The 15894-nt window shown below is 42.3% G+C and overlaps 1 protein-coding gene across 2 annotated transcripts; it reads right to left on the reverse strand.

The window, feature by feature from the left end:
* Positions 1-1503: 1503 nt before the first annotated feature.
* Positions 1504-15622, reverse strand: LOC144491414 (E3 ubiquitin/ISG15 ligase TRIM25-like). 2 transcript variants are annotated; one of them, XM_078209203.1, is made up of 7 exons: positions 14991-15622; positions 13108-13203; positions 10610-10843; positions 6632-6654; positions 5321-5365; positions 4932-5059; positions 1504-3260 (listed from the first exon to the last, which is right to left on the reverse strand). In XM_078209203.1, exons 1-7 carry the CDS (start codon positions 15558-15560, stop codon positions 2722-2724), a joined length of 1635 nt encoding a protein of 544 aa, XP_078065329.1. In that variant the 5' UTR covers positions 15561-15622; the 3' UTR covers positions 1504-2721. The 2 variants fall into 2 exon arrangements, with proteins under 2 accessions (XP_078065329.1, XP_078065330.1); XM_078209204.1 differs by lacking the exon at positions 5321-5365 and having other exon boundaries at positions 14991-15619.
* Between the last annotated feature and the right edge of the window lie 272 nt (positions 15623-15894).

Here is a 15894-nt window from a genome sequence, read left to right on the forward strand (position 1 = left end):
CAGCTTTGGCTCTGCTGCCTGGATTGTAGGATGATCTATTGACAGTTGTTTCCCCAACTGTGAAACTGCCCCACATTAGCATATTGTGGGGAAGATGGGAAGGGGGAAAGAAAACTTTTTTTTTAATGATGTACTTTAGCTGAAACCGGTATTAATCATAAAAAAATGTGAGCAGCAATAACAAAATCAAGCTTGATCTCCCCTTAAAGGGATAGTGCGACTACAAGTTTGTTTTCTTTTGCCATCAATATAGAGGCACAAGGTACCGCATTTTTGTCAAAAGGCTGCCTCCTGCTTGACTAGAAGAGCTTAGATCAAGAGAATCGGGGGATGCAGGGAGTACACATTCACAAATGTCACCAGGTTAATAATAATCATAAAGAGCAAACCAAGCACGGAGATTCATTTAGACAGGGAATTCAAAAGTAGATGTTAATCTTGTATTGAACTTTGGTTAGGTCGAATTTTGTCCATCTCACCCTCATGTTCTTGACAGCCAATACACTCAAGACTCAGTTAATGGTAGGGTGTTGGGGAGAGTTATAAAACAAAGAGATCTAGGGGGTACAGGTTCATAGCTCCTTGAAAGTGGAGTCACAAGTGGACAGGGTGGTGAAGAAGGCATTCGGCATGCTTGGTTTCATTGGTCAGAACATTGAATACAGTAGTTGGAACATCTTGTTGAAGTTGTACAAGACATTGGTACGGCCACACTTGGAATAGTGCGCAATTCTGGTCACCCTATTATAGAAAGGATATTATTAAACTAGAAAGAGTGCAGAAAAGATTTACTAGGATGCTACCGGGACTTGATGGATTGAGTTATGAGGCTGGATAGACTGGGACTTTTTTCTCTGTAGTGTATGAGGCTGAGGGGTGATCTTATAGAGGACTATAAAATAACGAGGGGCATAGATCAGCTAGTCAATATCTTTTCCCAAAGGTAGGGGAGTCTAAAACTAGAGGGCATAGGTTTGTGAGAGGGGAGAGATACACAAGGGTCCAGAGGGGCAGTTTCTTCACACAGAGGGTGGTGAGTGTCTGGAACAAGCTGCCAGAGGTAGTAGTAGAAGCGGGTACAATTTTGTCTTTTAAAAAGCATTTAGACAGTTACATGGGTACAATGGATATAGAGGGATATGGGCCAAATGTGGCAATTGGAACTAGCTTAAGGGCTTTAAAGAAAGCGGCGGCATGGACAAGTTGGGCCAAAGGGCCTGTTTCCATGCTGTAAACCTCTATGACTCTACTGGTGAGTGTGAGGCTAATGACAGGCAGGAGGAACTCATAAAACCATCCTAACGTCAAGATCATGTTTCTAGTTGTAGAATAGGCAGACAGCTATCAAAGATGATATGTTCCATAATCAGATTCACATTTCACATGATCTGAAACTCACCTACTTTATATATGGTGTGAATGGGAATAACTGCTACAAGATTAGCCATTACCCCATACTGCAATGATTTTGTGTTGAAGATCACACAGCCGTGCACTCAAAGGTTGACTAAAACGAGTAATCAACTTTATTTACAAAAATTATGACCATACAGAAGCAAACGTATACAAGCAAGTACCTAGCAGTATTACAGAACTCAAAGAACTTTAAATATCTTCAGAATACATTTTTTACATAGGTGATAAACTTGTCATCTTAGTTTGAGGCCACTTCCTGTGCTAGTCACATGGATTCTAGCTGTTAGCATGTATAGCACTAGACTGGCAAAATACAAACATTATGGCAAAAATATCCTTTCATGTTACAGATGTTAGCACGTACATTAATCACCTGTTCAAGGCAGATTGCCGATGGGTTAGGCCAGAGAGAACTTCAGATCTTTGACACTGGGGAACAATACTTATGCTCTTGTCTGATTGGAATTTACAAACAAAATGCTTATTCCAACTCATAAGCTTATTTGTTTGACTGGGTTGAGTTACCGGAACAACCCTGAAGCATGCAATGGGCATCCCGGAGTTTAATATGTATTCAATATTTCAAAGCCAACTTGGTTTCAATTCTGATCTGAATCTCTGACAAATAGGCAGGCTGCAATCCCTGGTAACTCTATTTGCACAGTAAGAAGTCTCACACCAAGTTAAAGTCCAACAGGTTTATTTGTAGCAAACGCCACTAGCTTTCGGAACTGGCTGTTCCTTCGTCAGGTGGGTGGGAGATCTGATCACAAACATCTTACTGTGTTTACCCCAGTCCAACGCCGGCATCTCCACATCAACTCTATTTGCAGACAGTATCTTGGTTTGGTCTTTCCCTCCTTAAGTAATTTGATTTTAACCAATCTAGCCTTCAGGCCACTTTAAAATTCACAACATATTAGTCTATATATAAATGAGATATTATACAAATATGTTGTGATTTGAAACAAGACCTTAGTTCTGGCACATATGAATTGTACTTCAGTGGCCCATTAGAAGGGTTAAGACTTATTTAGATAGGATGTGAACCAGGAGGAATGGGGCCAGTTATGCAGCGAAAGTATAGACAGAATGTGGAACTCAGTTCAGACATTTGGTGAAGCTGCTGTTGCCTGCAAGTCATCTCTCCCAACTGTGTCGGTGGTGGTCTAGTGTCCCACATATAAAAGGCAGCAAAGAAGGTATAGGACTGTGGGGGTGAGGGGGTCACATCTTTATAACAAAAGCAATTTTCGCAGTAAAAATTAAATAAGTGTGGAATGCAGTGTATTCAACTTGTACCAATCACTTCAGAACGGTAAAGGCTAGAGTCACCCCGATTCGAACCCGTAGTGCTGGGTGGAGAGGCTCAGTGAATGCTCCATGGAAGGTGTGTAACAAGGTTAGTTCATGCTCTGACACAGTGTAGAAGGAGATTAACCCACCTTCAAAATCAATATAGACTCCCAATGTGGAGAGCTTTTCTGCCTTCACAGCAATTCTCTTCCCGTCATGTAGGCATGAAAGGGCGTCAGGCCCAGAGTGAATGCACCAGGACTTGTCGTTAAAGCCCAGCAGACATTCATTGCCTGCTCCTCTCCTGCTGATACTTTTGTAGCAGACTCCAATGCTCCAGGCCCCATCACCCTCCTTAACCTTAACCTCCCAGTAAGATCGACCACAACTCACAGCCTCGGCACCAAGAATCTGTGGCCACCGGTCAAAGATTTCTACGCTTTTGGGAAACATCTGGATCTGACTGGATGCTGATACTGTTCTATTATTGTCTGTCAGAGCGAGGTAGGGATTTGCTGTGTTTGGATCCAGAGTTGGTGTCTGTCCATCTATCAGTAAAAAGGAGACAGTGAAGTAAATGACCTGTTCACTTCCTACAGAGTATCTGAAGTTTTTTTAAAGAAACATGGCAGACCCCTTTCACGCAATTTCTCTGTGGTTTCCAAGTCAGCCTTGGCTTCTTGGTAGCACACACTGGTTCAGAGGGTCACTGATTCCAGTCCCACTCCAGAAACCTCAGTTTATAATCCAGACCAACTCCCAGTGCAGTGCTGAGAGAGTACAGCACCTGTTAAAGATGCCATTTGGACGAGATGTTAAACAAATTCCTCCCTGAGGTAGACATAAAAGATCCCCTACTTGGAATCCTCAAGATCTACTTGAACAGCAAGTGATTCCATACATACAAGCTAGGAGAAGGTCACTCAGCCCCTCATTTTTTTGATCTGATTGCAACCTCAACACCACCCTCCTGCCTACCCCCATTGTCTGGTCATTTATTTAATGTAAATCAGCTGCCACATTTCCTCAAAGGAAGAATGTGTAGGGTTACGGCTGGGAAATGCTACTAGGTGCATTGCTGAGAGTTAACACAGACACAATGGCAAATGGCCACCTTCTGCACTGTAACCGTTCTGTGATTACAATGACTACGATTACAAACCACTTTGGGACGTGATGAGGTTACAAAGGGTGTTACAGAAATGCAAGTTTATTGTCCTTTCTTACAAAGCTTTTGAATAAATGCAGTGTCTGGAGCAGACAAACTGTCCACTGACTGACATCTCTGATCCTATCACCTTTAATCTGTTCTTTTCAGCAAGCCAATGGCACCTCCTTTAAATATGTAGATCAGGTGCTAATTCAGGGGCAGTCGAATGTAATTTTAACTTGAGGCCTTCGCATGGGGGCGGAGCCGTCCTGACTTTCTCACAAAGCTAACAAGCAGACATGGAGCCAGGATGGGCTTAGTAAAGTCAGCTATGTGTCATTTCTCTGTTCTTCTGGAAGAGGCCTAAAATACTGATCTCCTCCAGCTGTACGAGGAAACCTTCGGCCTTTTTCTTCTTCCCTCCAAATCCTCCTTCTCAGGGGCAATTCCTTCAAGACCACAATAGCAAACTCACTGCTGTCCAAGATCCCATTTCTATCTGCCTGCCCAGAGTTGATTTGGGTGGGAAACTGAGTGCCTGGGGTGCTTTTTGATTGTTGAAAGTGTTATTATTGTCACCAATGTTCATTACATGCAATAAAGGCATCAGCTCCGTTTTTACACTGTTAACAACATTCCCATTAGATATCCCAGCTTCAATCTGTCACAGTGTAATCATAGATTTAAACACAACCTGGTTTAACCACATCACTCCTCTTTGGGTCCAAATATTTTACGAGAGAGCCATAATGTGAGCCTCTGAAATTATTTTGCCTCTAAAAAAGTGCCGCTGATCTCAGGTGTACAGTGCTGTTATAAACCATTTTGGGTGAAGTGGTCAAGTATTCAATATTAAATTCTGCAATCAGTGCTCAATTAATAAAAATAAATTTTATTGATATATAAAATAGCTCTAAGGGAGAAGGATTATTACATAGATAATTGGTGGTTGCAGTTGAATTATATTGTGACAGCTGAAATAGCAAAATTGAATGGGAAACGCTGACAGAAGAAAGGTTTGTGCACAGGGAGCAAGGCTATTAAAAATAGATTTCTGTCGGGCACTTACAGAGTTTGACCATCATCTGCCTGTTCCTCAGCTCCTCATTCCCCTCAACTGTACATTTTATTGGGTCTTTTATTTGCGTACTCCCCAAACTATAGGGTGTTGATAGTGGTAACGAGACATCTTTCAAGCTGCAAAAGAAAGATGATGTATGGGTTCAATGAAAATAAGATATGTGAAATAATACATGTGGCTGAAGTGTTTACTGGAAAGTCAAGTACAAACGTTTCCACAAAGTGTACAAAAGTTATCAAATCTGAAGTTAGATACAGAATGTTAAACACCTCCCTTCATAGGTTCAGTCCAAGAAAGGCTGCCTAGTTGGGTCGTAACAGATTCTTACCTTCACAAAGCTGCCTATACTGATGGTAAGATGCTCAATGAAGTTTTACCTGAGAATCACATCCACCTCAACTGACCCTGTCAAATGACATGTCCTGAGAAATAAAACCCAATCATAAATATTCACAAGGAGTCTGACAGATCTCGAATATAGTGAGCAGTATTGCCCATCAAAATAACACCATTTACACAGCACCATGTCACGTCAAAATGTCTCAAACTTTTTATACAACTATTTCTTCATTTGGAGTAGATTTGTTCTGTAGGCTAATAAAGCAACCATTCTACACTAGCAGTGTCACAGAAAGAGTAATCAGATAAGTACATGTGCTTTAATGGCGACGTTGGTTGTAGGAATGATATTGGTCAGGATTCCGGGAGAACTCCCAACAGTTCTCAATTGATGCAGTGGGATCTTTCTATCCAATGGAATGTGAAGGCAAGAGAATAGATTTAAACTTCCCACATGTGCTAATACATCAGGCGACTGAGAATAAAGGAGCACGCTGACCAATTTTAATTTTTGACAGACTGGTGTAACATTTACCCTCTCTCACATTCATACCTCCATTAGCTCATTCAAGGGATGTGCCTGGATCAATTCTTTGCTAAGTGGGAGATTTGACTTCCCTATTGTGATGCTGCTTCACTCGGTGTAAATCATGTACACAAAAGGTCAGGTCATGAACTGATGCAGCGCTCATTACTTTTCATGGGTTGTGGGCACCATTGAAAAAGTCCAGCATTTTTTTTGCAGTCCACTTGAATGGCTTGCCAGGTCATTTCAGAGGGCAGTTAAGAGTCACACTGCTGTGGATCTGGACTCAGATGTCATACTCTGGGACAGTGCACCGGAATAAATTTATCCCATTCTTTGTCAATTCTGGGGTGGATTGTAGGGACTACGATAGATCACTAAAACCAAGTAGAGGCAGGCTCTACAAGCGGGGTCTGCCTGCATGCACTCACTTGTAGAGTCAAGCACAAGTCAGAAAAAATACAATTACATTTCAACAAGTGGGCAGGATTGTGACTGGCTGCATTGCTACATTCCTCTTTAAACCGATAGATATCTAAAATAGTACAAAATTAAAGCAGAATACTGCAGATGCTGGAAGGCTAAAACAAAGTGCTGGGAAATAGAGTTAACCTTTAAAGTCCAATATGACTCCTCATCAAAATCGAAGGTAGGTAGAAATGTGATGGGTTTTATGCCATTTGGGGCAGGGAGAGGAAGAACAAAAGGAAAGATTTGTGGTAGGGAAGAGATTAGACGACTAGTCAAATTGTAAAATGTAAAATAGCATGTTTGCTTATTGACGACTTTCATTGTTACTATAGGATAGAAGCTGGCCACTTACCGTGCAGCAATGGAGTTAAATTCCTGAAACAAAATAAACAGAACACAGGTGTAAAACAGAATACATAGAATATGAACAGGCTCAAACTGGAAGGGTGGTCATAGCCCCTGTGGCCACAGAGCCACCATCATTGCACATTTATCTATGTCGGTGGTGGGAAAATCTAGGCTCATGGAGTGGCCCTCAAGATTGAAATTGGACATGCTCAGAGCTGTGATACTGATACATTTTATGTTTCAGGAAAATGTTCAGTCTTCTTTTTCTACAGAGTCGGAGTGTCCGGAAGGAATATAGCTCAGATGCTGGGAAAGCAAGATAACTACTCATTTTAGGCATGTAGTGTTTACAACTATGCTGCAGGAAGCATATCCTGGGATGTTTCCCGACCGTGTGGTAATAAGATCACAAAGGCACAGGTTGAGACAGGAAGAGGAGAAATCAGAGAGTAAAGACAAGGAGGCTGCGATTCATAATCCGAAACAATCTTTGACCAAGATTGATAAAGAACAGGTGGAAGAGGAAGCTGCTATCTTTAGTTTAGGGAAGTTGGCAGAATTACAACAGAAAGATGCAGAGATAAAGCAATTGTGTCAGAAAGCACACACAGGAGGAGAATCTGTGTGTATACCAGAGTGTTATTAATGAGGAAGTGGAGACCGTTACATATTCAGACAGATGAAAAATGAGTAGAAGTTCATCAAGTTGTATTACTGATGGGTTATAGAACCTTTACTCGGGTCCTAATTGGTTGTGTGGGACCCCTGTCTAAAACGAAAAGTGGGAATCAGTATTCGGTGACCATAATGGATGTGTTTAGATTTCTGGAGGCCATTCCATCATATTACATTACAACTAAAGAGGGTTGTAGAGGAGTTACTTAAATATTTAAACCAGATACAGACTGCCCACAAATCCAATCAGATCAAGATCCATTTTACATTGAAGTGATTCAGGGATGTTATGGATAGCTTGGAGTAAAACAATTTAAATTAACTGCATATCATCCAGAGTTGCAGGGAGCGCTGGCACGATGGCATCATCTTTAAAGACCATGTTAAGGGCCTATAGTCAGGATTATCCAGAGGATTGGGATAAAGGAATTCCATTTATACTTTTTGTAATTAGGGATGCACCTAATGAATCAATTAAATTCAGTCCATTGGAATTGGTTTTTGGTCATGAGATAAGAGGACAACTTAAATCGATCAAGGAGAAAAACTGGTGAGTCAATGTTCTGAGACTACATTGTTGTACTATGTCAAATTTATGAAGAGGTTAACTAGGGCTGATGAGTTGGTTAGACAGCATTTTAAAATGAAGAAAATAGAAATGGATAAAAGATCAAATTCAGTTTTGTTAGTGGGGGTAAGCATTAGTACTACTAATCAGTTAAAAGTTAAGCAGCTTCACAAGCTTGTTTTCATAAAAGAACCCTAATTTGTCAGTGGAATTACTTCCAGAGTGAAGCATCTTTTCCTCACATTTATTAAAAAATAAAAAGATTGTGGGGTCTAGTTTGGCTTAATAATATAACTTGGGATTCTAGTCTGGGACCTCAACTATGACCCTTAAATAAGATCAAATACATGCCAAATATTTTGCAACAAGTTATAGAAAATTTTTAATCATTCACTTATATTAATAGAAGTGTCAAGTGGTAGAAACCAAAAGAAATATTCATGTTTGATTGGATGCAGAGGGAGCGCACAGCTCTCATGGTCAATATTGTGTACAGTTGGCACACGCCTCACTTCACGGGTATATCACCTTAGTCATACCAGTAAGAGAAAAACTACACAGTGGAATGTGGCAACCCTGCACATGGGCAACAGTCAACAAATCTTATGGACCACACACAGAACCCCGGTGGGCTGCATGTGGCCTACCACTGAGCTATATTGTTCATTTAAAAAAAATCCTAGCTATGTATGTTGAGTTCAAATGGGAGAGAGAGTAAAGGGAGCCTTATGACTTATTGGAGAAGGTCCTTAAAGAGGGATTTTTAAGGCGGGTATTTCAGCTAAGTAGCCAAAAGCACTACACCTTCAGGAATGGGGCAGGTGATATGGGAACAGTCCAGTCAGAAGAGAGCCAGAGAAACAGCACATAACAGCAGGAGGAGATGACAGGGAGAGAGAGACCATGGAGAGATTTCTTTTAATTCCAATTCAATCAAATCAGCGTCTCAACAAATTGAGACATTCCCGATCCGAGCTGACAAGACAGGGCTCTCACCTCCTGTCTTGGGCTTGATCTACATGATCCAAGCTGATTGGAGTAGGCATAGCTCCTCCAAGGCTTGATCTCATTTGCATCTTAGCCAAAAGGCCGAGATGCCACTTTTAAAAATTGCTTCAAATGAAGCTAAAATGTAACCTAATGACTTCAACCAAGCACAGCATGTCGATACTACACTCGATCTTAGCCAAAAGGCCGAGATTAAACAAGAGGATTTTGAATTAAGTGTGACATGGGTTGGGAAATGAATATTAGTGAGGATAGAGGCACTAGGGAAGTTGAATTTAGTTCTGTAGAGGACTCGTGGGGCAGAGTATGGGTGACCAGCCAGCATAGCATCTAAACAGTCAAGTGCACTAGTGATAGTCAAGAATAAGGAATTCAGCAGAGACTGATTGATGGAAGTAGGTAATCCATCTGGTGGGAGAATGGGGAGACTAAAACTATGCTCAGGGTCAAACAAGATGCCAAGTTCGCAAATGGTCAATTGAGTCTGAGGCATTGGTTGTGGAAACGGACGAAATCCATTTTGAAGGGTTTTTAAAAAAAATGGGGATAGAAGTTTTCAATTTTCCCCAAAATTGAGCTGGAAGAATCATGGAAGCTGTCAAAGGGCCAAGGCAGCAGAGAGTGCCAGCATCCACTCTGGAAGCTGTAACGTGGTCATTGAAGAGCAACCATCCAAACCTCCACTTTCCTATCCAGCCAAGAAACCCCAGCCATTGCAACAAGATTCAGAGAATACATTGGAAACTCTAGGGCAGAGGATGCCTTACAGAAATTACCACATGCATTAAAAAGAACCACCTGGCGGTAACCCAAAGGGAAGCAACTGAAAATGGATTTATCCCACAAGGTGATTGAATTATCCCTGAACAGCACAAAGAGCTCACTGATTTTAGCTGGGCATTGGCCGGAGCATCTTCAGGATAGTTAGTGAAAGGGAGAAACAGACCAGCGTCCCCAACTCCAATCACATATGTGCTTCATCAGAAAGCAAGCGTATTTGGAGATTGGGTGAGGATGGGAGTGAACTTGATCATGATTCACTTTAGAATGACTCTGCCTATACCTACAGCTCAACTACTTTCACAAACCTAGTGCAGTGCCTTTCCCTGACTCCGTTGTACATTTTACTCCAGCATTCACACAGGAGCAATTTAAAGAAAAAGTTGACATAAAGATAGACAGCTGGACAGACACGAAAACAAACAACATAAATGAGAGATTTTGATTTACAAAATCAAAAGGTGGCATGGTCGTTAGCACTGCTGTCTCAGATTTCCACTCCATCTGACGAAGGAGCAGCGCTCCGAAAGCTAATGGCATTTGCTATCAAATAAACCTGTTGGACTTTAACCTGGTGTTGTTAAAACTCTTACTCAACTCCAGGAACCCAGGTTCAATTCTGGCTTTGGGCGATTGCTCAAACTGTACACAGACATTCGCCCAGTGACTGCATGGGTTTCCTAGCACACTCCAAAGATGTGCAGGTTAGGTGGATTGGCCATGCTAAATTGCCCCTTAGTGGCCCAAGATGTGTAGGTTAAATGGATTAGCCATGGGAAATGCGTCGGGTTACAGGGATAGGGTCTGGGTAAGTTAGTGTGTCAGAGAGTTGGTATGGACTCAATGGGCTGAATGGTCTCTTCTGCACAATAGGGATTCTGTGATTATTAATAATACATGTGGTTTATAGCAATCAATCATTTGATCGCCTCCAATCACATTAAGTATTACCTGGATAAAGAGGATGTCATCATACTTTTGTGAAAGGATGTTGAGCTCTGTCAGAGATTTCTCAAATTCTTTTGCTGCGTTCTGGAGGTTGATGATCCTTGCGTCAATCTCTGCTGTTACACGGATCTGCTCCCTGTCCACCTCTTCAAAGGCTTCTCTTTCTTCTTCATTAATCTGCTGCCTGAGAGCCTCGTACTTCTCCTCAATGTTTATTTCCTTCTCCTTTATTGCTGCCTTCAATAACAATGTTTTAGTGATTACACAATACAGATCTTGCACACTCTTCATTAATAGTCAGCTGTGTTTCAGTGGGCAGTACTCTCACCAATGGATCAGAAGGTTGTGGGTTCAAGCCCCACTCCAGAATCATGAACTCAAGGCTAACCCAAGAAAATATTGCAATGTTTGGCCCCTTGGGCAGACAAAAACATCCAGAACACTATTTGAGAAAGAATGGAGTTTTCTGGTCAATATTTATCCCTACACCAACATCTAAAACAGATGCTCCCATTGCCTCATTACTGTTGTGGAAGTTTCGAGCACACAAATTCACTCCATTGCAAGTGATTGACTGCACAGTGCCTCAAGAGATCAGTAAATGCAAATCTTTTGCCTTTTCCTCACATTGATGCCCAACAGTAAGAGTGTGTCATTAAACAGAGAGGAGGAGATTACAGTAAAGAGTGTGTGATTTCCACCTAGTATTGAGTATATTGAAGTGGATGGAAAACTGGTTGGCAGACAGGAAACAGTAGGAATAAGAGGTATTTTTCCGAATAGCAGGCAGTGACTTCTGGGGTACTACAGGGATGGGTGCGAGGACCCCCCGCTCTTCACAATATTTATTAGATGATTTAGGTGAGGGAACTAAATGTAATATCGCCAAGTTTGCAGGTGACAAAGCTGGGTGGGTGGGTAAGCTGTGAGGAGGATGCAGAGATGCTTCAGTGTGATTTGGACAAGTTGCGTGAGTGGGCAAATGCATGGCAGATGCAGTTTAATGTGGATAAACGTGAGGTTATCCACCTTGGTAGCAAAACATGAAGGCAGACTATCTGAATGGCTATAGATTGAAAAAAACAATGTACAATGAGACCTGGGTGTCCTTGCACACCAGTTGTTGAAGGTAAGCATGCAGGTGCAGCAGGCAGTAAAGAAATAAAATGGTACGTTGGCCTTCATAGTGAGAAGATTCGAGTACAGGAGCAGGGATGTCTTTCTGTAATTATACAGGGCCTTGGTAAGACCATACTGGAATAGTGTGTGCAATTTTGATCTCCTTATCTAAAGAAGGATGTTCTTGCTTTAGAGGGAGTGCAGTGAATGTTTACCATACTGATTTCTGGGATAGTGGGACTGCCGTACAAGGAGATAGAGATCGAGTCGGTTAGGACAATATTCACTAAATTATAATGAATGACGGAGTAGGCTCGGAAGGTTAAATGGCCACCTCCTGCTCTTATTTTTTATGTTTCTCTGCTTCCATCCCTTCCATGCTGAAAATATTTTTGAAAATGTCCCACTGAAATCCTGCTCACAATCTATTGCACTCGATTTCCAACGGGCCTAAAATGGGAGGAATGGGCATGGTGATAGGGAACATTAAGGGAGGGCAGAAACCACAGATATTTATGTCCAGTCTCTCTGGCTACCGCCCAGTTCCATCTATTCACGCTATGGATTAATCACTCCATTCACTACCTGACGCGCACAGAGGGAGTGCTTGGCTGAAGAAGCTTCTTCAGTTTAGTGATCACTGTTTACAAATCAGCAGACTGCAAACTAACCACAGGAAAACAGTAGCTCAGCGTGATCCCATCTTCCACCATCATCTATTCATACCCTTCTAACACAGGGCAAGAATTGAAACACAGCTGATTTTTCCGATCTTTAGGCGGAAGATGTCAGGTCCATCTGTTCCTGAAGCTGGCCAGTACTCTGCACACACCAGGAATAAAATCTAATAGATTCTGAGACGATGTGCATTCTATTAACTCATTGGACATCAAATAGAGTTGACAAACAAAAGTGAAGAAAGATTTGTAATTTCTATAGCAACAATATACATCCCAAAACATTTTTCGTCTGTGAAGTAGCTTTAACTTGTAGTTGCTGTTAGAATGCAAGTAAAGCAGCAGCTAAATTGTGCAGAGCCAGAGCCCACAACAGAAATCTGATAATGAACGTATAATCTGTTTTCAAGTTGACTGAGAGATAGATATTGGACAGGACAGTGGGAAAACACCTCTGTTCTTCTTCAAAATAGTATCATGGCTCTTAGACTGGGCCTCAGTTTAATGTCTCCTCTGAAAGATGGCACCTCAAAGTGCTGCCTTCCCTCAGCACTGCACAGGAGTGTCAGCCTGGATTGTGTGCTCAATTCTCCAGAGTGGGACTTGCTGACTTCAGATGGGAGTGTGCTACCCACTGGGCCAGAGCTGATACCATACAATGTTCAAGCTTTTTATTTAAATCCACTAACTGGTTGGTTTACTCACCAAAGCATTTTTTTTTTCTTCCTGAAGATCTTCAAGAGCGATTTGTGAAGCTTCAGCATTAATCTTTAGCTTCTCCTGTTGATCTTTCAAATTATTCTAACAGAAAACAGTAGAGAAACAGTCACTTCAAGGTGTTACACATCAGACCCATAATCTGCAAATGATTGAGATGAACTTAACCTAACATCATCAAATCTATGGCCTTCAATACAAAATGTAGAGTGCAAAAAGCCTTTCATTTTTGTTTGGTATATTAAGGAAACCTGCATTTTGCAGCAGTGTAATTAATGGTCTATTGAAAAGTTCAGAATTGTGCAATCCTTTTGTTATTTTATACTTTAATGATAGACTATTACCATTATGAATTATGATTGTTTTATTTGTATTGTCATCATAATTCCTTCAACATCACTTCCAAAACCTCAACGTCTACCACCCCTAGAAGAACAAGGACAGCAGATATCCAGGATCATCGTCATCTGCAAGTTCCCTTCCAAGCCACACACTATCCTGATTTGTAAATATGGGCCGTAACCTCTGAGCTCCCCAGTGTTGGATATGTAAGGACGGGTACACCCAAGAAATGCTGGGGAATCCCTCTCTGAACTTCCCAGATGAGAGTTTACAAGGCAATTGCCCAGAAGTACAAACTTTCTCTGGACAACTGCTCTGTGCTAGGAGCCATCCAAAAATGCATTCAAATCTCAAACTTTGGATGGTTCTGGCTGTGTAATACAAATAGTCAACAGCAAGTTAGAATTAAAACTTCCTCTAATTTCTGAGAAACTATAGAAAAGATCCAGACCGCCACATCCATGACTATCACTGCCCCTCCACCACAAAACATGGGGTACCACCCACCCAACAATCATATGCCTGACCTTCCAAGGTCTGACCACCCTCTGACCCCTTCACCACCTACTAACACACCAGGTACAACCACCAATTCTATCTGATTGCCTTTTCTCGGGCCTTTCAATTTCAATGAAGCCTTTAACTAACCTGATTCATGGCAGTTAAAAAAACAGGACATGTCATTGTTCAGTCCAACTGATCTGTGCCTTGAGGACAGCTGCACTACCTGGATCTTGCCCAGTCTAAATCAGGTCAGGTGAGACAGGCTTGGAAGGAAATCCATGTAGGCAAACAGGCACAGAGTGCCAATCCAACACAGATTGCCACTCCAAGGAAGTTGTGGCTCTACATTAGCTCTCTTTCATTGTTGCTGGGTCAAATATCCAGACTTCCTTTTCTATCAGCATCATGGATGTACCTATACCAGATATTCTGCTGTGGTTTAAGTAGTTTAAGCTGTTAAGTTTATTGGTGTCACAAGTAGACTTACATTAACACTGCAATGAAGTTATTGTGAAAATCCCCTAGTTGCCACACTCCAGCATTGTTTGGGCAAATTGAGGGAGAATTTAGCATGGGCAATGCACCTAACCACCAGGGTTTACACCCACAGTCCAAAAGACACAGGGAGAATGTGCAGATTCCGCAGAGTGAACAAAGCCCGGAGTCAAACCTGGGCCCCTGGCACTGTGAGGCGTCGATGGTAGTCATGATGTGGAGATGCCGGCGTTGGACTGGGGTAAACACAGTAAGAAGTTTAACAACATCAGGTTAAAGTCCAACAGGTTTATTTGGTAGCAAAAGCCACACAAGCTTTCGGAGCTCCAAGCCAGCAGTGCTAACTACTGTGCCACCACACCACTTGAAAGAAAGTAGCTCACCACCACCTTCCCAAGTGCAATTAGGGGCCGGTAACAAATGCTGGCTTAAACAAAACTTTAATAAATCATCCATGGTGATTTTTCATTAAAGCAATTATCTATCTAGTTAAAATAAAGAGCTATATATTTTCACTAGTGCACACATACCCTCAACTCCTTCACTGCTTCACTAATGCTGATCAAGTCGTGGCCCTTGTGGCTTCCTATTAAAGCGCAGAGGCTGCAGACACAGATAGCATCGTCCTTACAGTAAATTTCCAGCAACTTCTGGTGCTCTGCGCATTTGCCAATCGCCATGTCTGCAGTTGGGTCTGTGAGAGGGTGGCTTTGCAGCACCACATTCTCCTGGTGCAGCCTGAGGTGTATGGAGCACATGGAGACTTCACATTGAAGGCAGCTTTTAATGGCCGAGCGCCTTTTCTTGGTGCAGTAGGTGCAGGGCACAGCGCCATGGGACGGATCCAGAGCCAAGTAACTGGCCACGATGTTGGCCAGCTGGAAATTCTTCTCCAGGGTGGGCCTCAGGCCGGAGCCTGCCCGACACTGCGGGCAGCTGTAGGTGCCACACCCGGGCTCCCTCCACACTGCCTCAAGGCAGGCCCGGCAGAAACTGTGCTTACAGCTGAGAATCACCGGCTCCGTGTAAATCTCCAGGCAGACCGGGCAGGTCAGCTCCTCCTCCAGAGGCTCCTGCTGGAGAGCTGCTGCTGCCGCCATGTCGCCCGGAAGTAGCGGGGAGGAAGAGGAATCAGACTGTACAACTCCCTGTGCACCGCAGAAAGAGTCCCGGACAATTGGAAATAAATAGCCCAACACTCAGGAGACTGCAGATTATTAATAATAATTATTATCATATTATTATATAGTTTTATTCTTTCACAGGATATTATTATTGCTGCCCAGACAGCTTTATTGCCTCCGTTTTTGCTGCATTTTTCCCCTCACAATAATAACTTTCTATGTGGGGTTGAAGTTACAATCAGATCAGCCATGGTGAAGCAGGCTCGAGGGGCCTACTCCTGCACCTAATTCGTATGTTGCTGTACGATAG

Source organism: Mustelus asterias, chromosome 3, assembly GCF_964213995.1.
Source record: "Mustelus asterias chromosome 3, sMusAst1.hap1.1, whole genome shotgun sequence".
NCBI lineage: Eukaryota > Metazoa > Chordata > Chondrichthyes > Carcharhiniformes > Triakidae > Mustelus > Mustelus asterias.